At 46.0% G+C, this 27,059-nt stretch overlaps 1 protein-coding gene across 1 annotated transcript in view; it reads right to left on the bottom strand.

Annotated features, from left to right (window-relative positions):
• The window catches only part of LOC147444488 (uncharacterized), a 60,749-nt gene extending 34,453 nt beyond the window's left edge, over positions 1-26,296 (bottom strand). The window contains exons 1-3 of the mRNA XM_086527088.1: positions 25,687-26,296; positions 24,753-24,814; positions 22,662-24,677 (exon numbers count right to left, since the gene is read on the bottom strand). Of these exons, the coding sequence (XP_086383214.1) occupies positions 22,662-24,677; positions 24,753-24,814; positions 25,687-25,870 (2,262 nt within the window). The 5' untranslated portion in view covers positions 25,871-26,296. The remainder of the gene's footprint in view (positions 1-22,661; positions 24,678-24,752; positions 24,815-25,686) is intronic.
• Positions 26,297-27,059: the final 763 nt, after the last annotated feature.

Raw genomic sequence — 27,059 nt, 5'->3', positions numbered from 1 at the left:
AGCTCAATAAAACCTCACGCTATCGACTCTCTCACGAAAGCTTATGCAAATCTCGTATAATCGAGTCTCAGAAATGACTATCTTTCGGACCAAGTCTCAAAAATGGCTGGGACTGCCAAGTAAAACCAAGTATGGCTCCACAAAGGCGTGCAATGGCAGAATCCACAAGTAACGTACAATACCAGAAAATGCGCTCAAACAGGCACCAAATGATGCATACCCACGGCAACTGCACGTGACTTCCACTTGCCAGTATATCACTCTACTTCAACTACCTGTACCTGTGTGAAGCACCTATACCTGTAACCTGTAATCTGTAATCTGCAACCTGTAATCCCGAAGTTGAAGGTACTTGAAGAAGATCCTCCATGAGGACACCAAAAGAATGTGAGCGGATTGGAAACACACACAACGCCTCTATAATCACCCGATACACACTCTTGAAATGATACACACACACACTATGGGGCACCACTCGGCTTACACAACCCACCTGGCCGAGACAAGGAACACACCGATGGAGTGAGAGGAGAGAGACTATCCATTTTCCCACTCAACATAGAGACACACACACACACACACAAATAACTCAGCTCAAAAGAGGAGAATTTCTGATGTTTAGGTACAATTGAGCTTGGGCCAACACCAATGAGGCAAATAGCTCACACAATATGGATGAAATATGTCAGATACAGTCACAAATTTGAACAGAGGCTTTGCTCATAAGAGAACCTTACACAGTCAAAACAGCAAAAAAAAGTGAGGAATTTGGCAAAATGGATAGCGCCATTGCGTCCGAAGCGGCCAAAAACCCCAGTCTACAATATCAAAGTGTTCAAATCCGACCTCGGATGAGCAGTTTATGGCCAAAACACGGTCTAAAAACAGCAAAAACTCAGTTGCGGCTGTTCCTCCTCTTCTCTCCACGTTTTGCTGATCTTTTTCTCAGGTTTTTCAGTGTCCACACTTCACTTTATCCCTTGGGAAACTTTGGCCTTTTAGTTGACCTCAAACGGACCCCGAACAGGCCAAAAACTTGCATTTTTGTTACCTTTTTGCATCGTCCACACACCTGGCACTCAACTTTTTTCAATAATGCATCCCGAAACCACGTGAAGTGGCCCCCAAATATAGTCCTCACGATGACCTTTCTGCATAATTATCACAAGAAAACACCCACTTTGCGTCCGTACTTATCCACGTGCAAGTATTGACCCCATGCGACCTCCTGACGCCACTAGATGCCATCTGATGCACCTGCTTACCTCATATCGTCGACCCGCAGATAGCTTCTTCGAGAAGTTTTACGCGCTACCAACTCCTCTTTATTATAGAAAAAACACACTGATACTGGTAACGATGAAAATCGATGCACTATGTACATGTTGTCCTACCTGTACACATGTGGCCCCCACGTAACCACCTGGCTCTGGAAAATGGGCAATCCTTTATTCGATGTACCATGCATGTGTATATACATGCATGTGTATATACATATGCGCAATCACTTCTTTCAAAAAACTCCTAACACAGCCAAGCTTAACATTCGGCCTACATCTTAATCCAAATCGTTACCAAGCACCCACAGATATCGACTAAAGCACTGTGTTGAGCACAGCTTTTGCTTTGACAAATGCACTGCATTCGGCATACAAATCAACCAAGGCGTTACCAAGCACTCTATTTGGCCCAGATATCGACCAAAGCAGTGCCATCCCCATTAATTTTTCTCATAGATGGCGCAGGCTCGATTTTCAAGCATGCTCGCAATTGTTGCCCGCACACCCACCCCTGTCGCCTTCGCTGCCTCCCCCCCTCCCCCCCGACTGCCCTCGTGCTGCCCCCCTGCCTATTCCCTCTCGCGCGCAGCAGCATGCCCATCCCCCTGGAGACTATCTAACACGAGCATTGACGGGGTGGGATCTACGGTGGGATGAAGGAGAGCCGTAGATCTAGGCAAAGTAATCTCGAGCGCGGCAAAGTACCCGTACCCGAGATTACTTTGCACCCGAGATTACTTCGCACCCGAGATTACTTCGCACCCGAGATTACTTCGCACCTGAGATTACTTCGCGACCGACCCTCAAACCCTAGACCTCACCTTTGCGACTCCCATGCCCTAGCCATGAGCACCCGCGTGTTTATTGTGATGGTATGGGCCCAAGATTACTCTGATACCAAATGTGACCAAAAGTAATCTCGGATATAAAAAGTAATCTCGGATACCCGAGATTACTTTTTATACCCGAGATTACTTTTTGCGGTGCCGACAAGATCTACGGCGCTCGATGCTCTCACCATAGATCCCATGCCCCCACGCCCGTGTCATATAGTCCTCAGGGCCCGTCCCCTTGTGCGTTTCCCAGCACGCTGCCATCCCCGCTGCCGTCGCCAGCAACAACCTATGCCCACCCCTTCCCCGCTACCCATCGCCAGTCCCCCCTCGTCCCGCTGCCCGCCCGCTGTCCCCCCTCCGCCGCAGCCCTCTCCGCCTACCGCCCCCTGTGCCGCGCCCTCCTCCCTGCTTTTCACGTTTTGCCCCCCCCCCCCGCTTCATTGTATTCGACCTCTTCTGCTTGTCAAGCCTCGCTAAATCCTTGACGTGCTCGGTCCCGCAAGAGTTGACATCTTCATCGACGTTTCTCCGTCTTTTCTTCACAGCAGTAGACACAGATGGAGGCTCATGCTCCGCCATAGAGGAACTCCCCTCGACCGACCCCGCTGAGCCCACCATTTGACTTGCTTTTTCACCGACAACGCAAGCGAGCCTAACCGCAGAGGTAGAGCGCCTGCAGGCGACTTCTATCATCTACAAGATTCTCGGCCTAGACATAGAAGAGAAGAGCTACATGATCTTCTCCAGGCCCGCCTTCTCGCGGAGGTGGGCAATATCTTGGACGTTCAAATCCTCGGACGAGGCTACTACCATATCGAGTTTGAGACCTCCTAGATGGCGTCCAAGGTCATCTCCATGAGCCCTTTGACCATCCGAGCAGTTCGAGCCCACTTTCGACAGTGAAGACATGGTTTTGACCCTGCTTCATATGTGTTGGTAGAGGAGGTAGACATTCCTATCTCGTCTGCTTTCCTGGTTTGCGACGGGAGTACCTACCACTTTTATGCAGGATAGGCTCAGTGATTAGGACTGTCCTGGAGACACCTCGCACGGCAGCCTCAGTAGCTGCCAAGGCGGCCGGCATTCCCTCAATTCGCGTTCTGGTTAGGGATACTCACACTCTCCCGAAGGTCATCCTTCTTCCTCGGGTGAGTGGGGGTTGGTTTAGACAGAGCGTGGAGTATTCGGGCCTCCCGAATCAGTGCTTCATTTGTCGACAGATGGGCCATCTCACGAAGGCCTGTCCATGGAGAAGGCCCCGACCTACACCACAGGCTCAGCCCCAGCCTGCAAGGGCTGGCCAGCAGCCACAGACAGAGACAGAGCACACAGGTAGAGCCACCCTCCGAGCCTGGGGCTCCAGCGGAGGAGGGATGGCAGCAGGTCCGCGATCGACGACGGCAGGGGCCACAGCGACAGCCTGGCACTCAGGGTGGTCCAGCGGCGCCTGCCCAGCAGCAGTGGGGGAACCGATTTGGTCCTCTTGAGCAAGACGAGGACCTTGCTCCAGTCCCCACCTCAGCTTCACTCTGGACAACCCCCCCTCCCGCCGAGTTCCTCCCCTCCTCATCAACCCCCCCCCCCCCCCCCCCCCCCCCTGCTCCCGCCGCCTCTCCTCCTCGCCCCTCTACGTCTGTCGATTATTCTCGCCCCTCTTCTCCCCCACTCCCCCCTCCCCCTGCTCCTACAACCCCCCCCTCCCGGCTCCCGCTCCAATTCCTCAGTTGACCCAGGGGGTAGGGTCATCCCCGGCTGCTAGGAGATCTCTTGGCAGCACCTTTGCCACGAGTCGCTCGCCGAGAGAGGGACAGCCTTTCTTGCGACCCCCTCTACAGGTACAGACGTCTCCATTTACAGCAGTCCCTCGAGGTCTGAGGAGCTTCGACATTCGGCGCCGATGGGACTTCTTTGACTACGACTTTACACGCTTTCTCGGCGATTCCTCTGCAGACCATGAGACAATCTACTTCAGGGTTCATGTTCTGTTCCTTGCAACTAGGGGGATAGAGGCCTTGGACTCAACGGTTGGCTTCTCTTTTCCCCTTTGCGGCAGGGACCAGACTGAGTGGACTCTCGACTCAGTGTTGGAGTGGCTACAGACACAGGCCCTAGAGTTCTCTCACCACATGGGGGACCTAGGAGTTACAGACATGCTTCAGACTCTGTGGCCATTGGCCAAGTTTGTTGTGACCCCTCAAGATGCAGCAAGATGTAGACACATTGTGGTTCACTTCTTTGCTGATACGCACTGCCCGCTATGCTATGTATACATTCATGAGGACTCCTAGACAGAGGAGGTTGCTTTACGCACGGCTCGGTATACCTGGGCTTGGGCCCGGCACTCTTTGCAGTCACGCTTATCTAGAGGACGCTCGGATGCGGATTACTCCCCATCAAAGCCAGCCTCGAAGATAGCACGTCTAGCTGCTGCGGCAGCATCTGTTCTCTCTCGCTCTCTATGAGGATTGTCTCATGGAACGTGCAGGGATTAGGTGGGCCTCAGTTTCAGCGTCAGAGGGGTCGATTGCGTCAGGAGCTTCAGCGTTGCCTTGTGGGAGGAGAGATTGATCTCCTTATGCTACAGGAGCATAATCTATGCGAGAGCCGCATTAGATGATGTGGTCAGCTCTTGCGTGGACGATATGATACTTTTTGGTCAGCTGCTTTTGGACCTGGAGGCATTCAGGGTGGGGTATGTATGACTATTGCGGAGTCTCTACAGCAGGCCATTGTGGACAGAGGGATTATTGTGCCAGGCAAGGCTCAGTGGATCACTATGCAGGTTCACGGTTGCCTTGTGGGCTTCCTGAACATATATGCACCCAATGTGGCGACTGCACAAGCAGAGTTTTGGTCACAGATTGTTGAGTCTCTGCCGCAAGCAAAGCAGTGGTGCATTGGGGGTGACTTCAACATGTTGGAGGACCCTTCTAACAAGATTGGTGGTAGCCATGCTACTGTGCAGGGAGTTGAGTTGGCACCTTGAGGGAGGTTTTGTATGACTCAGGGTTTCGGATGTGTGGCAGCACTCTAGTTTTGTGAGGCCCCCAGACAGCCTGGCCTTCTCTCGTTCGGACTGCAGAGTGGGAGGAGTGAATCTATCGCGGATAGATCGCTTCTACACTAGTGACTTCTTCGGTGACTTGGGTGGGGCAGTTGGCATTCTGGCAGGGACTTCCTTCTCGGACCATGCACCAGTGATCCTCACAGTGACAGATAGGCAGAGGCGGGAAGCACGATGCTACGCATCCCTGAGAGGGCCTTGCTGGACTCTGCACTCAGAGAGCGAGTGGAGGCTCTTTGGACAGAGAGCTTCGACATGCAAGATTCTCCTGTTCACAGAGTGGCCTCAGGACTAACTCAGCTTAGTCGTTTCTTTCTCCAGGAGTCCCTGGCTTCCCTGACTGCAGCGAGAGAGTGGCCTCAGGACTAGCTCAGCTTAGTCGTTTCTTTCTCCAGGAGTCCCTGGCTTCCCTGACTGCAGCGAGAGAGGAGGAGCAACGTCTCAGACGGGGCGTTTCTTCCTTGCAGAGGATATAGGAGCAACATCCAGACAGTCCGTGGTTGGAGGAGCAGTTACAGCAGGCTCGCCAGGAGCTTGTTAGCACAGAGGAGCGGCGCCATGAGTTTGCATTCCATCGACAGGCATCTCAGTGGACGCAGGTGAGTGACAGAGTGACTGGTGCTTTCTTCGAGGCAGTGGGACCTCGGCATACGCATACCAAGGTCAGTCGGTTGAGGAGACCCGACGGCTCAGTCGTTTCTGAGCCAGAGGACATGCGTGCAATTGCTACTGACTTTTACCGTGAGTTACTATCTACAGAGCCTCAGTCAAAGCGCCAGGATGCATGCAGGGAGCAGGTGTGGACATAGATGCCTTGCCTTGTGACTAAGGAGATACCTCAGAGACTTCAGCTGCCACTTCACCTTGAGGAGTTGCACACGGCTCTTAGTACACTCCCCCGTGGTAGCTATCCAGGTGAGGATGGTTTGGCTCCCAGTTTTTTCTTGGAGTACTGGGACTTGCTTGGCCCAGATCTCTGTAGTGCTTTCCAGTACATCTTGCACACAGGAGAGATGCCTGACAGCATGAGTGAGGGTCTGATCTACCTCATTCCCAAGGAGGGTGGCACCTTGGATGAGATTCGACAGTGGTGCCCCATCACCATCCTCAACTCAGCCTACAAAATTCTTGCCAAGGCTCTGAGTTTGAGGATCCAGCCACTTCTAGAAAGACTTATAAATGGACTCAGACTCGCTTTGTCAAGGAGCGTAATATCCTTGACAACATCTTTACTTTTTGGGAGGCTTCTGCCCTAGCGACGCTCCGTGATGAGGATCTGGTGATTCTTCTTCTCGATATTGAGAAGGCCTACGACAGAGTTGACTGGGACTTTCTGGAGGGCACTCTAAGCAGGATGGGCTTTTCAGATGCTTGGATCAGAGGGGTGTTAGCTTTGTACAGACGAGCACACAGTCACGTACTTTGGTTAGGACGTAGAGGCGATCGTTTCTGTAACGTTTAATGGTCTAAAAACTTATGTGTAGCGGAAATTAGCATGAACATAGTGGGCATTTCATTAGAATAGATTCCTAATGAGAATTACAAGAGTGCTTGGGTGGAGAGAGCAACAAAAAGCATAACACCTAGTTAGATAGCATCAACAATACTTTCAAAAGAGAGAGAAATTAAGCTATTGACACAGTTGAGGACCAGATTTGCATGGAGCCGGTCCCCCCTCCAAAAGGCTTTGTATTATGGTTTCTCCCATCAAGAGAGACATTGTACAATACAATTCTTTGTGTTCCTTCAAGACTAGCTAGTGCAATGAAGATGAAAGCTTCATGCACTAAGCAAAACACTTAGCAAACACAACTTTAATTATCCCCGTTCTCAGACCCAAGACCTCACACACCTTCGAAGATGGTGAGAGCTAGCAGGGTATGAGAGTAGATTGAGAGGAAGAAGGAGTATCTTACGAGAAAGATGTACATCTCCTCACATAATCACTCATATTAGCATAGCTTAGCTTAGCTTAGCATGGTAGAGGAGATGAGCATGCATTGAAGCTTGGCTCTTGGTTCGATTTGCATCCACATGCCAAGAGTGTGTTGATGTAGGCTTCTATCTCACAAGCTTGGAGTAGGTGATGAGCTCTCCATTATAGCTTGGGAAGAGATAGTCTTCTCTTTCTTCACACATGAGATTGTGCGAGTGTGTGTGTGATAATGCCTTGCAAAAATCATCCCCCTCTCTCTCTTGGGCGAGCCCTCTTGCTATTTGCTCTTGCTTTTCCCCCATTGGACCTCCCCAAGTCAAGCCAATGGCTATTAAGCAGCATAAGTGATAGCCTTCTGACATGTGTCCCCCTTTCCCCTTTTGTGAGAGCTTAATCAATTAAACTTAATTGATTTAAATGAATTAAATCCCCATTGGACCTTTCCCCATTCTAACCAATAGGAATTAAGTAGCCCATTGGGCTGCTCAATTCTTATTGGACCCCTTCACGGGCTGTCCAATAATCATCCAGGAGACTTAATTTTCATTGGTTCTTTTTATTCAGTGTTTTAAAATTAATTAGGCTCAATTTACTCTAGCCTAATTCTCATTGGTCCACTTCAAGGGTCATCCAATAGGAATTGAGCACACTTTGGGAGCAACTAGCTTAGGCATCTGACATGTGTCCTTCATTCCCTTTGTGTAAAGGGGGCTTGTGTGTGTGTGTGTGGCTTTCTCTCTCATCCCTTACTTGCTAGGCTTGCCCCCTCCAATGTAGGGATATGCAAGACTTTTTTGGTCACACACAAAGCATCCAATTCCATAAGGTTGACCTTTGGACATAACCTTTGAATTTTGGAACCTTAGCATTTTGGAAGTCTTAATGGGCTGAACCTTAGGGTCTTTTTAGCCCATTGTTTCACATGGCTCTTTTGCAGATGGCCCCCCCTTTGGATCCCTATTTTCCCTCCTTTGGATCCCTAGTGTGGCCGGTCTGCTAGCTTAACCAATATTCTAGCTTTTTCTCCCCTAGCACTTCCCCATATTAAATGATCAGTTTAACATGAGAAAATCATTTAGGAGAATTAGATATTGATTATTATGACAGTTTCATGCTTACACGTTTCGTCAGACAGGGCTGCCCTCTTGCCCCTTCCTCTTTCTGTTCTATGCTGAGGCGATGAGCAGGTTTTTGGTGTCGCAGCAGGTTGGTTTGGGGGACTTAGCACTTCCTATTCGGCGCTGAGTTTTCTGACGACTCAGCCTTGTACTTGGATGGCCAGGAGGCCAACCTTCACAGGTGTGAGCAGGCTCTTGAGACCTTCTGTTGTGCATCTGGCGCACTGATCAACTGGATAAAGACAGTGGCTTTCTCGGTTGGTAGTGCTCCTGTGCTCGATTGGATGCCAGGTGAGGGTTTCAGGTGGATTCCCCCAGGGACTGCAGTTCGGTACTTGGGTTGTTAGGTTGGTCTGGACTTGTCTCTCGAGCAGCAAATTGCTCCCCTCCTTCTGTCTATCAGGAGGAAGTTGTTACATTGGAGCTTAGCACGACTTTCTTTGGCTGGCAGAGTAGTAGTGGCCAACCAGGTGTTGTTGGCGACTATGTGGTAGATCACTTCTTGCTGGATCTTCTCGAGTTCTTGTATCAGCCAGGTACAGAGGCTGATCAGGAACTTCCTTTGGTCAGGACGTGACACTCAGATAGCCCGGGCCAAAGTGGCTTAGCAGGTCATCACTCTTCCTTGTTCATAGGGAGGGCTTGGGATCATTGACCCAGCACAGCACAGCAGAGCCCTTCTTGGGAAGTTCATAGTAAGAGGACTCCTTCCAGGTGAGGAGCCCTGGAAGGATTTCTTGCTACAGCAGCTTCGTGCTAGGGTGCCTCAGGCGGGAGGCCCCTGGCGACCTTCGACGAGATGGATCTTCACAGAGATGCGTAGAGTTGGTTTGAGCAAGAGACTGGAGGACCGCTTCGCTGTGAGTTTGCTTCGATCTTGGGAGCATTTGCGGCGAGGCCTAGAGCAGCGACAGCCTACTTGCACGGAGGAGCGCCTACGACAGCCCCTTGTTTGGAACCCCATGGTTAGCACTCAGAGAGGCCACTTGGTTGGTAGTCGGCCTCATGTTTCCTGAGGTCCCATGGCAGCGGGTCCAGCACGCTGTTTAGGTGACTGGTTGAAGTTTTCAGGTTTGTCAGAGGAGTTGAAGGGTTTCCAGCACAGGGCATAAGAGGGGTGCAGAGCATGTGCCAGGACATCTCAGAGGCAGTTCCAGCTGAGTGGCTCACACCTCTCCAACCAATAGCACCCAGGTGGATGGGAGCCTTAACACGACTGGAGGTTCTCATCTCAGTTCGGGCCTGCTCAGAGACTGTTCCCTCCCTTTTTTTCGAGTTACACGGTGAGGGACGCTTACGGCGAGTTACAGTAGAGGCTCCGCAGGTGGCAGAGTGTTGTTTTTAGAGGATCCGAGTGATGGGCATCTGTGGGAGGACTTGTGTCATCGATCCTGACCCAGCAGCTCTTGAGACTGGACACTGGAGACTGTGGGCTTGGGAGTGCTGTCCACTGGCACGAGTACAGTGAGATCCTAGAGAGTGGCTTTGAAGGGACCCTTTCTCTTCTACAGACCACCCAGGTGTCCCTTTCTTTCAGTACACTGTTCGACTGGGACGTCACATACTAGCAGCACAGAGAGAGGCTCACCCCGCTGCAGCACCTCATTGACAGGAGGAGGATCTCACAGCTGAGTTCTTGGCAACCTTTTGGGAGAGGTTGTGGGACTCCAGACAGTTGAGGCGAGTCACCGTGTTTCAGTGGCTAGTCGCATACAAAGCTACAACAGTTGGGAGCTGGCTAGTGCATAAAGGTCTCTCGGCCGCATGTGCAGCTTGTGACCATCTTGTGGAGAGTCAGCGTCACTGTCTTTGGGATTGTCCTTTGGCACAGCAGGTGTGGCTTCGTGTTTTTCGGCTGATGCCTGCTCTTTCCACGGCTCGACAGTACACTTGGGGAGCAGCTGCTTGGTCCACCCTCACGAGCTCGGCACTTCAGTTTGAGCTATCTTTCACCAACAGGATGATAGTGATGCAAGGGGGACGACCTACACTCCAGCCTGCCACAGAGCTTACTCCACAGGAGTGGTGCAGTGAGAGGGAGGAGTGTTGGGAGCTCATCAGTGGCCTGACACTCTGGTTCATCTGGCGAGCCCGTTGCTTCCGCATCTTTGCGGCTCGCCCTGTGCCATCAGCAGAGACTGTTCGCGATCTTTGGCTAGAGCTGATCCACACTTTCAGAGGACAGCTTGAGAGACTCCAGGGCAGCTCCGACCGCATGCGGTAGTGCAGAGAGGCTTTCCTTCGACTCTGACGTCCTAGGCCTTTTTACACCATGGTCCAAGGTGTACTCAGATGGCACTACCGTCCACCTGTGTGGCTTTTCCCTCCTCCCATCTCTTGAATTAGCCTTTTTGTACATTTGATGTTTTTTCATTGGGAGAGTCTTTCCATCATGGTTGTTTAGCCCTCTCGCAAAGGTGGTTGTAGCCCTATGGGCAGTTTCATTAACTAATATGTCATAATAATCAATATCTAATTCTCCTAAATGATTTTCTCATATTAAACTGATCATTTAATGTGGGGAAGGCCAGGGGAGAAAAAGCTAGAATATTGGTTAAGCTAGCAGACCGGCCACAATAGGGATCCAAAGGAGAGAAAATAGGGATCCAAAGGGAGGGCCATCTGCAAAAGAGCCATGTGCAACAATGGGCTAAAAAGACCCTAAGGTTCAGCCCATTAAGACTTCCAAAATGCTAAGGTTCCAAAATTCAAAGGTTGTGTCCAAAGGTCAACCCTAGGGAAAATTGGATGCTTTGTGTGTGCCCTAAAAGTTTTTGCACATCCCTACATGGGAGGGGGCGAGCCCTAAAGGTAGGGGATGAGAGAGAAAGCCACACACACACACACACAAGCTCCCTTTACACAAAGGGAATGAGGCACACACGTCAGCTCCCTAGGCCAGATGCCCACAAGGTGTGCCCAATTTCTATTGGATGACCCTTGAAGTGGACCAATGAGAATTAAGCTAGAGTAAATCTAGTTTAATTAATTTAAAAACATTTAATAAAAGAAACCAATGAGAATTAAGTCTCCTAGAAGACTATTGGGCAGTCTCCCAAGGGGTCAATGAGCATTCAGGAGCCCCATGGCTTGCCTGATTCCTATTGGCCAGGAGGCAAAGGGATCCAATGAGAGTTTAGTTTAATTATTTAATTACCTAAAGCTCTCACAAAAGGGGAAAGGGAGACACATGTCAGCTATCACTTATGCTGCTTAATTGTAATTGGCTTGACTTGGGGAGGGCCAATGAGGCTTCAGCAAGAGCAATTAACAAGAGGGCTCGCCCAAGAGAGAGAGGGGGATGATTTTTGCAAGGCATTATCACACACACACTCACACAAGCTCATGTGTGAAGAAAGAGAAGACTATCTCTTCCCAAGCTTTAATGTAGAACTCATCACCTACTCCAAGCTTGTGAGATAGAAGCCTACATCAACACTCTCTTGGCATGTGGATGCAAATCCAACCAAGAGCCAAGCTTCAATGCATGCTCATCTCCTCTACCAAGCTAATTACTAAGCTAAGCTATGCTACATATGAGTGATTATGTGAGGAGATATACATCTTTCTCGTAAGATACTCCTTCTTCCTCTCAATCTACTCTCATACCCTGCTAGCTCTCACCATCTTCGAAGGTGTGTGAGGTCTTGGGTCTGAGAACGGGGATAATTCAAGTTGTGTTTGTTAAGTGTTTTGCTTGGTGCATGAAGCTTTCATCTTCATTGCACTAGCTAGTCTTGAAGGAACACAAAGAATTGTATTGTACAATGTCTCTCTTGATGGGAGAAACCATAATACAAAGCCTTTTGGAGGGGGGACCGGCTCCATGTAAATCAGGTCCTCAACTGTTGTCAATAGCTTAATTTCTCTCTCTTTTGAAAGTATTGTCGATGCTATCTAACTAGGTGTTATGCTTTTTGTTGCTCTCTCCACCCAAGCACTCCTGTAATTATCATTAGGAATCTATTCTAATGAAATGCCCACTATGTTCATGCTAATTTCCGCTACACATAAGTTATTAGGCCATTAAATGTTACATTGGTATCAGAGCTCAAGGTTTCTCTTTTCTTGCTCAAGAAGGGAGGTCCTCAAGCTAGCTACAAATGGTTGGTATTATTAATTGCCTGTGAGTAAGTAGAATAGGGATTTTTCAGCTTTGCAGTGCGCCTGCCTTCGTGCAGTTAACGGGGCATCACCGTCGAGAGCTATGGTCTTAATAGTGGAGTCCTACGGGGCTTGCCTACGGCTTAACCACTATTGAGCTATTAGAAGCTTGACAGGAGCCGGTGCTGTTTTGGTGTCGAAAGACCCTCTCTTCTATTCCTTGCAATTAATGGTATTCGAGCCACGGGTACAGTAGCTTGAGTGCTTTTTCTAAAGGGGTAAAGAGGAGTAGCAACTAGGGCTTGAAGTGCCAAAGTACACCTAAAAAGTTTACACCTAAAAGTTGTTAGAATGGCTGACAATAGTAAAGAGAGTGAAATTAATGTTGATAACTTTGATTTTGCTCATGAGCAAGCTACTAATGATGCTTCAATGCTTGTTAACTATCTTGTTTCTAGGCTTCAACAAGCCATGGGCAATCCATCTCTCCAAAGTGAAGTGCAACGGCAGCTCCGTGCTCACGGGATTCTCCAAGCTCATCACCATGACGAGAGAACACCTAGGAAGCCTCCTTGTGAGACTACCAAAAGAGGTCTCTCTCCGATTCGGAAGAAGAAGAGAATCCATATGAAGGGCTCAAGAATTTACTTCTTGATGATGCATCTCCTTCCCAAAGGAGAACTCAAGAGCCTCCACCGAAGGAACGAGAAAGAAGCGAGTCTCCCGCCACCTCGGCGGAGATGGCTCCACGAAGACGGCGAGCTAAACGCTCTCCATCACCACCAAAGCGGAGAAGACCATCACACTCTTCTCCACGCCATAATTCAAAGAGGGATGATAAAAAGCAAGAGAAGAAAAAGGCGAGAAAGAGGACGCCCTCTTCTCCATCTTCTTCATCCTTTTTCTCTTATGAAAGCTATGGTGAAGACGACAAAGATCAAGACAAGAAAAAGGCGAGAAAGAGGTCACCCTCTTCTCCACCTTCTTCAAATTCTTCACCTTCTGAAGAAAGTGATGGTGCAACCTTTGAACCATCAAAAAGAAGAGGCCATAGGAAATCCTATGCCGCATGGAAGAGGTCATCCAAGTTGAAGAAATTCAAAGAGGGAGGGAAGAGCATCTCTTTCCTTACCTATGATGGTACCTTTGGTGCTACGGACAAAGTCTTGGCCTTTATCCAACAATTCGATGCGGCGTTTGGAGATGAGGGCTTCACGGAGTCCTCTAAGCTACGCCATGTAGCTATGCACTTTCAAAAGTCCGCCAGACAATGGTGGTCTAGCCTACAGCCAACGGTGAAGCTCACGAACATGGAAAGCTTTAAGAGCTTCCATTATGAAGCAGTTTTTGGCCACCGATGTCAAAGACAAAGTACTCACCGAATGGCGAAGCTTAAAGCTCTCTCCCAATGAATCTATCCACAAATATGTAGACAAGTTTTGGGACCTACAACTCAAAGCCGTTGTCTTCAAAATGTTGGATTTTGGAGAGCAAAAGCAACAATTTTGTGCGGGCTTAACCGAAGAAACGGCGGAGTATGTCAACTCCCAAAGACCACGTACCATATCGGCGGTAATACACCACACTATGGTCGCCTCTCGAATCAATTTCCAAACGGGGGCAAAAAGAAATAATAAGCCCCCGGAAAACAAGGGTTCCAATGAGCCTAAGGGGAAGGACAATGTCCAAAAGTCTCCTAAGGGCAACTCCAACAAAGCTAAAGAGAAGGGAGTTTACAAAGGTAAGAATAAACTCTCTCCTGAATAGCTTGAGCGTTATCGTAAGGATAACCGGTGTTTCAAGTGCGGCGAACAAGGGCATGCATACCGCGCTTGTCCCCAAAAGAACAACCGCCAAGATCCTCCTAGAGCTTCCTTGGTTGAAATCCAAGAGGAGGAGACTCACCAAACTCACCACAAAGGATCTCCTCTATGCCATGCTTGGGAAAAGGTAAGAGAACATGATGCTTTTATTCTCTTTGACCATGGTTCTACTCACAATTTTATATCTATAGAGTTGGCCACCAAGCTAGGAATACAATCCTACGAGATGAGAGATGTCCTACCCGTAGACAGTGCCTTCAAGGGGCAAGAAGCTTCAGTCACTCCCTTAATTGGGAAATTGAGGCTTCATGTCCAAGGCTATGTGGACAAAGAGGACTTCTTTATCTCTCCTCTCAAGCATGAGGATGTAATCCTAGGGGCACCATGGTTTGACCGCCTGGCTGCCGATGTTAAATTTCCTGAAAGGAGAATCTCCTTTAAGTTCAAGGAAAAAGACATGTATATAGATGCTAAGGAAATGGGTAACACCATCCCCTTGTACATACACCAGCTTTCAACAAGTCAATAAAGAGCTCTATTTCCGTGTACATGATTTTTGTTAAAGACTCTCAAAATGAACCTAATGCTTTAGCAAAAGAAAATAAAAGCAACCAAAAGGAATTAGAGTTATCCAATTTTCTCAAGGGGTTTCAAGATGTTTTTATTGACGACATCCCTTGTGAGCTACCTCCTAAACGAGGTAATGATGACCATGCAATTGAACTTCTTCCAGGAAGTTCACCGCCTAATAAACCTCCTTATAGAGTTTCTCAAGCTCAACAAGAGGAGATTATGCGGCAAGTGCATGAGTTAGTTGAGAAGGGTATGGTTAGGCCAAGCTCATCTCCATTTTGCTCACCTGTGCTATTAGTGCAAAAGAAAGACGGCACATATCGTATGTGTGTCGACTATAGAGCACTAAATAGGATCACTATCAAGAATAGGTTTCCCGTTCCACGGGTAGAAGACCTATTTGATAAGCTACAAGGATCGACCTACTTCAGTAGGGTTGACCTAAAAAGTGGCTATCATCAAATAAGGATAGTTGATCAAGACATTGTAAAGACCGCATTTCGTACTACATTTGGTCTTTACGAATACATTGTCATGCCTTTTGGCTTGACCAATGCACCAGCCACATTCAACCGCTTGATGGAGAAGCTGTTCAGGCCTCATCGAACCTTCACTGGAGTGTTCTTTGATGATATTATCATCTACTCTAATTCATTGGAGGAACACAAGCAACACCTCCAGGTAATATTTCAAGTTTTAAGAGAGAATAAACTTTATGTTAATCGAAAGAAAAGTGAATTTTTCTTGCAAGAGATTCAGTATTTAGGTCACATTATCTCTCAAGATGGCATCCAAATGGATCCATCCAAGTTAGAGGTAATAAAAGGATGGCCTAAACCAAGGAATCTTCATGAACTAAGAAGCTTCATAGGTATGTGTGCATACTATAGACGCTTCATAGAAAAGTTCTCACAGATTGCGGGACCATTACATGACCTAACAAAGAAAAGCGTTTCGTATACATGGTCTGCTAAGGAGAACAATGCTTTCGAAAAGCTTAAAGAAAAGCTTATCTCTCAACCTGTGCTTACACTACCGGATCTCTCAAAATCATTTGAGGTCCAATGCGATGCTTGTGGTGATTGCCTTGGAGCTGTTTTGCTCCAAGAAGGGCACGCCATAGGCTATGAGAGTCGAAGGCTCGACCCTGTTGAGCAAGCTCTATGCATATACGAAAAGGAACTCCTTGCAGTTCTACATGCCTTAGACTCATGGAAGCACTATTTATTGGGGACTCCTTTCATTCTGCGAACGGATCACCAAAGTCTTAAGTACTTCATAACGCAGACCAAGCTCTCCGACAAACAAATGAGGTGGGCAAATTTCCTTTCGCAATTTCATTTTCATATTGCTCACATTGCTGGCAAGCATAATCAAGTAGCTGATGCACTCTCAAGACGGCCGAGAGTGAATGCGGTTTCGATAGCAACTCACAATGATCTATCTTCAATGATAGATGAGTATGCTATTGATCCCGATTTTAGAGATGTGCTTTCAGCCCTTGCATTAGGGAAGAAAGAAGAACCATTTACTTTACAAGATGGTTATCTTCTCTATGGCAATAGACTATGCGTTACTAACTCACTACGTGAGAAAGTAATGTATGAATCTCATGCTCCACCTTATGCAAGGCATAGAGGGATTCAGTCTACCTTAAAGGGAATTGAAACATATTTCTATTGGCCTACCATGAAAGTGAACATACAAGAGTATGTTTCCAAATTTGTGGTATGCCAAAAGACAAAATTTCATAGAGGGAAGCAACTTGGATTGCTTCAACCCCTGCCAATCCCTAATTCACCATGGGAGAGCATATCCATGGATTTTATCTTTGGATTGCCTAAGTCTATCCATGGGAATACGAGAATATGGACAATAGTAGACAAGTTTAGTAAACAAGCTCATTTTATACCTGTCAAAAAGACTATCAAAGCCCATCAAATGGCAACCCTCTTTATTTCACAAATTTTCAAGTACCATGGCTTGCCCATGTCCATAGTGTCGGATAGAGATCCTAGAATGACCAGTAATTTCTGGAAGGGTCTCTTTGAGAATTTAGGAACAAGGCTAAACTTCTCTTCGGCCTATCATCCACAAACTGATGGCCAAAGTGAAATAGCTAACCTAAGCATTCTCGATCTACTAAAAGCCTATGTAACGGAAGTAGATCAAAGATCCCAATGGGAGAAGTACTTACCCTTAGTGGAGTATGCTTACAATAACACTGTACATATTTCCACGGGAAAAGCACCTTTCGAGGTAATTGAGGGAAGATCAAAAAGTCCCTTGCTACTTAAGGTACATGGGAAGATCTTCGTTGCAGATGAGTATAGCCGAGACCTACAAGAATCTTTCCAAAAGATTAAGGATGCTATCTCTATCTCACAGCAAAGGCAAAAGGCTGCTGCTGACAAGCACAGAAGAGCCCAAGCCTTTAAAGAAAACGATTGGGTCTTGTTAAAGTTTCCCAAGGCTCGATTAAGGCACACAACGGGCAAGAATCCTAAAGGTCACCAAAAGTACTATGCTAAACTAGCAAAAAGGTACTATGGTCCCTTTCAGATTCTTAGGCCAATCAATGAGATGGCCTATCAACTCAAGTTGCCCAATCATTGGCTCATACACAATGCTTTTCATGTGAGCCTATTAAAGCCTTACAAAGGAGAGCCACCTCAAGAACCAACTATTGAAGACCCACCGGAGATCGAGGACCAAGAAGAGGTGCTGCAGCCCGAGTCCATTCTCCGACATGAAGACAAGGTACTAAGAGGCGGTAAGACTATCCGACGATATCTTATTAAGTTTAAGAATTATCCTTTTGAAGATGCTAGATGGATGCAAGGCATACAATTAAAGGATAACCTAAACCTTGTCAATGCTTACAATGCTTCCCAAGAGTAAGCAAATGTACAAAATGTTAAAAATGAACAAAATTTTTGTCTTATAAGACTCTCTTTTTCTTTATTTGTGCACAAAAATGAAGTAGTATGCATGCTTAGATCAAGTTTGCGGAGACGACGTCTCCCAAACACCAAGTAGAGCTTGTCACTCTACTATGGAAGACTAATAGGACTAATGTGCAGACATGCTTGCGGCAACCTCAGGCTCTCAAGCGCCAAATGGACTAGTCATCCATTGTGGAATGATGTCGTATTGTAACATAGGGATCCTCTACCCGCTAAGAAAAGGACTCATGAACATGCTTAATCTTCTCTACACCATAGTCGAGGACGACTATGATTTCAAGAGAGAGGTAATGTCATAATAATCAACATCTAATTCTCCTAAATGATTTTCTCATATTAAACTGATCATTTAATGTGGGGAAGGCCAGGGGAGAAAAAGCTAGAATATTGGTTAAGCTAGCAGACCGGCCACAGTAGGGATCCAAAGGAGGGAAAATAGGGATCCAAAGGGAGGGCCATCTGCAAAAGAGCCATGTGCAACAATGGGCTAAAAAGACCCTAAGGTTCAGCCCATTAAGACTTCCAAAATGCTAAGGTTCCAAAATTCAAAGGTTGTGTCCAAAGGTCAACCCTAGGGAAAATTGGATGCTTTGTGTGTGCCCTAAAAGTCTTTGCACATCCCTACATGGGAGGGGGCGAGCCCTAAAGGTAGGGGATGAGAGAGAAAGCCACACACACACACACACAGGCTCCCTTTACACAAAGGGAATGAGGCACACACGTCAGCTCCCTAGGCCAGATGCCCACAAGGTGTGCCCAATTTCTATTGGATGACCCTTGAAGTGGACCAATGAGAATTAAGCTAGAGTAAATCTAGTTTAATTAATTTAAAAACATTTAATAAAAGAAACCAATGAGAATTAAGTCTCCTAGAAGACTATTGGGCAGTCTCCCAAGGGGTCCAATGAGCATTCAGGAGCCCCATGGCTTGCCTGATTCCTATTGGCTAGGAGACAAAGGGGTCCAATGAGAGTTTAGTTTAATTATTTAATTACCTAAAGCTCTCACAAAAGGGGAAAGGGGGACACATGTCAGAAGGCTATCACTTATGCTGCTTAATTGTAATTGGCTTGACTTGGGGAGGGCCAATGAGGCTTCAGCAAGAGCAATTAGCAAGAGGGCTCGCCCAAGAGAGAGAGGGGGCTGATTTTTGCAAGGCATTATCACACACACACTCACACAAGCTCAGTGTGAAGAAAGAGAAGACTATCTCTTCCCAAGTTTTAATGGAGAACTCATCACCTACTCCAAGCTTGTGAAATAGAAGCCTACATCAACACTCTCTTGGCATGTGGATGCAAATCCAACCAAGAGCCAAGCTTCAATGCATGCTCATCTCCTCTACCAAGCTAATTACTAAGCTAAGCTATGCTACATATGAGTGATTATGTGAGGAGATGTACATCTTTCTCGTAAGATACTCCTTCTTCCTCTCAATCTACTCTCATACCCTGCTAGCTCTCACCATCTTCGAAGGTGTGTGAGGTCTTGGGTCTGAGAACGGGGATAATTCAAGTTGTGTTTGTTAAGTGTTTTGCTTAGTGCATGAAGTTTCCATCTTCATTGCACTAGCTAGTCTTGAAGGAACACAAAGAATTGTATTGTACAATGTCTCTCTTGATGGGAGAAACCATAATACAAAGCCTTTTGGAGGGGGGACCGGCTCCATGAAAATCCGGTCCTCAACTGTTGTCAATAGCTTAATTTCTCTCTCTTTTGAAAATATTGTCGATGCTATCTAACTAGGTGTTATGCTTTTTGTTGCTCTCTCCACCCAAGCACTCTTGTAATTCTCATTAGGAATCTATTCTAATGAAATGCCCACTATGTTCATGCTAATTTCCGCTACACATAAGTTATTAGGCCATTAAATGTTACAAATAGAAGGATCTTTCTCTCGGGGGAAAAAAAAAATGCTCATAGATGAAACTGTGGAGAGAATTGTATCAGCCATAAGTTGAGCAATTAATACCCAATTTGAGCACTGCAAAGCACATGTTGCAGCCCATGCCAAGCACTAGCAACGAAACCCCTATTAAGCTTGATCCGATTTCTTGGCACACATGCAGAAGTGGGTACAAGATTAATAAAATCAACCCTCAAAAAGTCTTGTACTATCCATATCTTCCTCGTGCGGACTCCAATTGTCTAGCTGTAAAGACAGGCATGGAAAACGAGTTTAGCACTACACTTTTGGCCTATAAACCTGCATTTTGACAACATCTCTACATCCTTGCGTACAGGCATCGAACCTCATTTAATGGCCCCAAAACCCACAATTAGCATACATTTCAATCAGCCTGTTGTCATAACGGAATCTAGAACAAATCATAAGGCAATCAAAACTCCCGAATGCATATAGATTTTGTCTTTCATCCCGTGCCCACAAAGCGATATGACATCGCCAATCCTATGAGCAGAGTCCTCAAGCATATAGAAATCTCTCCCAACACACCAATGCTTAACAGTTGGCAAGGCATTTGTAATCTAGGTTCAAAACTCTGCTCTCGCACTAGCGAGGTTTGAAAGAGTAGGGTCCTCAAGCATATAGAAATCACTCTCAGCGCACCAACACTCAATAGTTGGCAAGGAATTTGTAATCTGGGTCCAAAACTCTGCCCTTGGAATAACAAGGTTAGAAAGAAGCGTGTAGATTAATCGAACCACAACGTGAGCCACTGGGTTCAGCCATGCCCATCCACAATGGCACACCACCATCTACAAGTCATACATACACATATAACCATTGGCTCCCATAGTACAAATGCAAGCCCCAACCAAGCATCTTTGCCTCTCTTCCTGCCTCAAATCTACCACGATGTCGCACAAAGTGGGGTCAACCAAGCCCCCACATTCCATGAACAATTCTCATGGGGAGCTTCAAGACATGGAGACTTCTGCACTAGGAAATCATGCAATCTTTGTAGGCATCTTGGGCCACGACAAGTGATTTAAGTTCAGCCAACTCAAAGGCAATGATAATCGAGTAAGAGAGCCTGCTGTTCAACAAGAGCCCACGTCCATGAGAAAGTGCACCATGCGTGTGCCTCTAGCCAAGAGTCCTTATATCTAAATATATATCCACAATCACTCATATGGGAAAGTGTCACAAACTTGTATCATCCACTCATGATACGCAAAACCTGGCTAAAGGTCAAAAAACCTCTATCACACCATGGTTACTCGAGTGACACGGGAGCTGACCTTTGCTGCTGCAACTTTCCTTCAACGTGCTCAGTGGTCCACTTCTGCTAATCCACACCACATAGTAGAAAGGGGAAATGAGGTGCGAAATAGGAAATAGGAATGGGGAACGGGTGCAGTAGACCCAAAAATGGCTATTTCTTGTGACTATGGTTTCGAGTGAGGACAAACCTCCTCGATATGCCTCATCAGGTCATAAATGGAGACACAGATTTGATAGCACCAAGTACTCTACTCGCTACATGGTCCACCTGCCATTTACCATAGGGAGCACCTTCTTTGGACAGCATTGGTTTCACGCATAGTAACAAGGAATGGCCATTTTTAGGTCCCCGTTCCCATTCCCATCACAAGTTCCCATTCAAAATCCCCGTTCCGTGTTTCAAACGTGAGTATCCGAAACATGGAATGGCATTTCATGCATGTTGCCGTTCCCTGTTCCCCGTTTCGGGTAGCTATGGTTTCATGTTCAAGGACTCAAATGGTGGGGGCCCCATGTTCCCAACCCCTTTCACGACATTTCAAGTGACAACCAAAGGGGACTCAATAAAGGTATCAATGAGATCTCTGAGTGAAGGAAGCAGGGAAAGACATCGCAGGCCACAAAAACTGGAAAGTCCGCCTCCTCGGCGCAATAGCATCTACTACTAGATCAAATCCATGGCAGCGGAGTTGAAGGTGTGTCCGATCAGCACCCAAATCAAAAGAGCTCATCTGAAACACTTTGGCTACCATGTGTGGGTCTCAAACAATATCTGTCAGTTGCCACGGCCAAGATATGTGGATCAATGTTCTTGTTTGCCTTCACAATAAGGTGAGCTGACAATAAGTCATGAACTTCCCTCGGCTAGTATGAGCATCGGAAATCTTGCAGAAGATGGAGGTCATCTGCAAACAATAGATCTTAGTAACTAGGCTCACTTTCTCCTCCAACAAAAAAGAAATTTGAATGGTGAACTCCACAGCAGCCCAAGCGCTTAGGAAAGAGCAACAACAAATCAAACTAACTCTCAAGACTTATCCATTTTTCTTAAGGAGCCTAGAGGCTAGAGCTTTTGTTTCAAGTAATTGGTGTGGACCTAGTCTCATGTGTGCTCTGAGAGCTTAGAGTCCTGTTTTGCAAGTGGATTGGTGTGGACACTCGCAAGTTAGTAGGAGAGGGTAGATCAATCAACTATTGCTTACTATGAAGAGCAAAGCACATCAATCAAGCTTGGTTGCATGCCTGCAGCACATGCATTCAAGATCGTCATCCAACAATGAATGAAACTTGCGGCGTCTCTTTTCTAAGCAAGTCCTTGGGAGCTTCAATTCAAATTTAGTAAAGAAGCACAAGACTTCCTGGTACATACACCTCATACACAATGTATGTACTCCGGGCATGCTTAGTTTTTGCCATTGAACTAAATCTGACCCTCCACAACAATCACATAGAGAGCTAAAATTTCTGTTAAATTTCCAAGGGTGCTGCGTTGTGCAAACATGACAAAAATTAAAATATGTTGCTCATATGCACATATTACCGTTGTAGGAGAGCTTGTACATTGTGAAAACAGAGTTAAAGGTTTGGGTGTGCTACCTAGAAATTTTTCTGTCTAGAAGTATAATTTGAAAGGAAAAGGACGTTTGAGACTTGTATACTAAATAATTCAGAAAACTCATCAGACGTATTCGACTATCAATTGGCTACCTTATGGATGTAGAGACATTTTTGCCTAATTCTTTTTATAAAAACAGCAAAGCAAATTTAAGTCAACCTGGAATGTGTTCCGGAACAGGTCTTCACAGGGGGTGTCTTCAACAGCATAGCTGTTCCAAACAGATCCTTTGGAGTAATCAATACCCGGGGAATCTGCCCTATCTGCATTCCTGAAATAATTAAGCTCGAGTGTGGAACTGTCCTCCTCTGATGTACATACTTTTCCTGTTATGAACTCCTTTGTTGATGGATTTAAAGCCATCAATAGCTCTTTCAGTATTGTAGCAGTTGATTTTCCAGAGTACGAGACAGTTTGCCTGTGACACTTGTTTTCATAGGAAGAGCCAATGTCGCCAACATCTTCAATAGAACTTTGACAAGTGCTTGTGGGAATTTCTGACACACTCAAGGTGCTTGTTACAGCTTCATTACCACTACTGCCTTGAAAGGTCGAACTGATGGAAGTATCTGAAGATCCTTGCACATCTCCATCATGTAATTGACCTTCCAAAATGCCATTTTCAAATGTAAGAGAACTCCCCAACAACTCGCTTTTCTCCTGCAGGTTTGACAAAACAGAATTTCCTGTACTATGCATATCTTCCACACCACAAGGATTTGAGTGATTTTCCTCGTATCTGACACAATCCACATCAGATTCCAAGGTATCAATTGTACCTTCATGGTATCCTTTCAAAATGTGCCGATGGCTTCTTTGTGCGTGCTTTGAAGAGACGGTACTTTTACAGCTTGGTGCAACCTCTGTTGAGGCATGAGTAGATCCTCTATCAGCTCCCAATGATCTTAGATCAGGAGATGTGATTTCACCTGTACCTGTTTTGCAAAGTTTGATTTTGTTCCGTTCTTTAGAATTTGTACTTTTTGCAGTGCTAGAAAGCCTTTTGTGCCTTGAATTGCTCTTGGTGCTGCAGCTGGAGCCAGCCTCCTCAATGCATGAAACGGTTGAATCAACAGAAAAATGTTTCTGGTTATTGAAGTTCTCAGGTTTTTGGAAACTTTCCTTGAGAGGGGAGGAACTGATCTTGGCTTTAGCTTTCTGTAGTCCTGTATCTTGTTGTTTCACTCCTGCTATTTGACATAGCTGGTTGTTAGTTTGCTCCGTTTTCTTGAACCCTTGCGTCCGTTTGGCAGCAGAGCCAAAATGCTGACGGCCACTGTGACCGTCAGCCCGATACTTGTCCTTCTTGACATGTTTAACTTGCCCCTGCCCCATTGAGACAGCACCCGCTTTGTTTTTTTCTGCTTGGGCTCTTACTGCAGGGAGTGATGTTTGTACACTTGTAAACTCCTTGCCTTTTACCATTTTGTAGTCATCTTGTGTGCTGGCAGGCGATGAAAGAGATTCAACTTTCTTACTTCTAGGTTCAGTTGGCTTTTCTTCATCACCTTTTATGTTTCCTTGGGCACTTTCAGAGTTGTTGAATGATGTTTGAGCTGGCCTTGTGGCTGATGGTACCTTGTTATGGACCCTGTCTTTAGTTTGAGAGGAGATCACTGGGTCATTGCCTGACTGTATTTCATCATGACTCTGATGCTTATCTGTGGTTTCATTCTCAACCCCCTGTTTGCAAGAAAGATCGGCAAGCAGATTTTTCCTACTTGATTCGGATCTGATTGAGCAGCCTTGTAAATTTCCATCACCTTCATGGTTTCGTTGTTGTTTGATTGACAAAACTCTGCTATTTGGAAAATAAGCAGTTTTGTCTGGTGTTCGCATTAGGTTTGGATGTTGCAAGTCCAAAGGCCGCCTTTGTCTTCGACATGTTTCTAGTGAAGGCATAGTTTCAAGACCCATAAGCTTTGCAACTCTTGTATTTGGGAAATAAATAGTTTTGTCTGGTGTTCGCATTAGGTTTGGATGTTGCAAGTCCAGAGGCCGCCTTTGTCTTCGACATGGATCTGGTGAAGGCATAGTTTCAAGGCCCATGAGCTTTGCAACCACATTGGGACTCTTCTTTTTGCTCTTTTCAGGTTTCTGATCTTTCAGCAAACGATTTTCCAGACTAGTCTGATTTGCAGGAGAAAATTCACATCTGTTCTCATCATTTGCAACCTAAAAACAGAAGAAATATCACATTAATGCCATCATCTATTGAATGATATCACCTTGGAGAGTAAAGATACTTACAAGGGCACCTGGGAGTGCCTCGTGATTACAGGCCTTATCTGTTGTCTCTGAGGGGTTCTTTCCTGCAGTGATGCAAAGTTACTCAGATGAATTGAAGTGGAGAAGTAAAGTTTGGATAAATACGAGGTAGAAATCAGATTTGATGGATGTGAAGTTATAGTAGGAGATGGGGGAAGTCACCTTCAATGCATAATCTGACCAGTCTGAGCCATTCCTAACCATTTATGTTGATGATTTTACTGTGTTGCATTTGTGAAACTCATGCTTATAAACAGTGTTCCTCTCAAAAGGAGGAAGACAATGGTACCAATAGCTATGTTGTCAGACTTTCTTCTATGCAATGAGAAACACAATGTTACAAGAGCTATTTTGTAAACCTTTCGAATGCCCATATGAAAAGCCATCAAAAACTTGGTATAATACATTGTCAAAAACATGATCAATCATACTGGGTTTTTTCTGGGAATCGGTTAAGCATGTGATGCCAACATGCATATCTAGGACCCGCTATTTGCGTTTCTACTTGATTTTTCTATGATAGTGCACTTACACTAGATTTTTCTTTTCCCAAATATGCATGTCACTTTATGAACTTCTTCTTCATTTGCTATATCCTCCTGCAAGTTTCAAATTACTACAATCCATACGTCTTCGTAGGAAGAATGTAAGAACAGTGTCACCATTCGGAAGCCAAGGCTTAAAATTAAATCTCGGAGCACACTTTCAACTGCCTAGCTTTCTGCATATTTGGCGTGTGATTGCTTTGCACAAATAATTTTGCTGTAAATACAAAAGAAAGCTAGAGCTTCCAACAATGTTCCGTCCTTCTACTAGGGTGAGAGTCAGCAAATTCTAGATACTCAGAGTTAATGTATGATGCAGGCTTACAAAATAGTTACTCTATCAACAAAGAGCAAGAAGGTTATGTTCTTACCAAACAGATTTGATTTGTGACCAAAGAATCGTCTTCCATGATGTGAATGGCAGTTCCAATCAAAAAGATGGAAGAAGGTTCCTGGGCATGAGCCCTTGTCAGCAACGTTTTGGTCCAATGGAGAGGATGAAGGAACAGAATAGAACATAGGCAAACGACGTTTCACTGGATGTTGATCGAACATTGCCAATTTGAGTCTTATAATGAAGAGGGGCTTATACACTGCAACAGGATCGCATGCTGAAATCGGAATGTCTAGTGCCGGGCAGCATCCACGAATATGTACAGCTAGAGAGATTTCCAGCAGGTCATCAAGAGAAACTGTCAGCTTTCTGAAAAATTACGGGCGGAAGTCTGCCAAAGCTTTGCATCATGAGGGTGCAACAACGAAGCAGAACAAAAACCAGAGAACGCTCGAGCGCAGATTGAGCCCGATGAATGTTGTAGAAGAAGCAGAATACCGATTGTGAGCTCCGTATCCATGGATGGATCATACACCTGCCCAAATCTAAAACAGGAAGCAGAAGAAAGAGACCAAATGAGGTAGAAGCTAGAAGAGCATATGGGCGGAAACTTGCTTGCTGAGAGAGCGGCAGCAGGAAGAGAGCAAGAAAGTGACAGTCGGGATAGATAAAGGCTATAGTACTGCTAAAGAGGAAAAATAAATCCACGTGGAAACTATCCATTGGTCTACTGGTACACGTCACCGTCCGACAGCGCCCCGTCATTGCTACATTTGAAGAGCCGTTGATGATAGCAATAACGCTTTTTAGTTTGAACTTTGAACCTTATTTTTTACTGTGGTTGCCAAATGGTTGTTCACACTAGTCGAATTTGGCAATGGTCACGCGAGGCTTAGTTATCAGTTATTTGAACAGATAACTAAGCCTCATTCTTGGTCACACGCAAAAAGAAGCATTAAATGACTTACTAAGCTTACCCTCTGTAACTATGCTGAATTTGGCATAGTTGTGAAGTTGAAGGCATAGTTGGGAGGATAAATGAATAACTAAGCATCGCGTGACCATGCAAAAGGCTTAGTTTTTCATTAAATGCTTTGTCTGTGCATAGTTGGCATAGTTATCAATAACTGATAACTAAGCCTCGCGTGACCATGCCCTTTTCCAGTAACTCATGAGTCTGCCTTTATTGGCACCTGGCATTAACGCATTGCAATTTGCATCCTACCTAGAGGCTAGTACCCGTTTGCTCTTAGTGTGGGTTCAGATGAGCCATTCTTGCTTTGCTCATTGCATCCACCCTTCATGTTCACATGAGACGGAGGGCATGAAGTGTTCTATAATAACACAGCACTAAGGGTGGGTTCAAACTAGGCGGTGGAAGAGAAATGGAAAGGGGCATCGATCCTCCAT

The sequence above is a fragment of the Adiantum capillus-veneris genome, chromosome 13 (assembly GCF_014529385.1).
Source record: "Adiantum capillus-veneris isolate H3 chromosome 13, ASM1452938v2, whole genome shotgun sequence".
NCBI lineage: Eukaryota > Viridiplantae > Streptophyta > Polypodiopsida > Polypodiales > Pteridaceae > Adiantum > Adiantum capillus-veneris.
The sequence above is the reverse complement of the archived record's forward strand: the minus strand, read 5'-3'. Positions and strand labels throughout refer to the sequence as shown.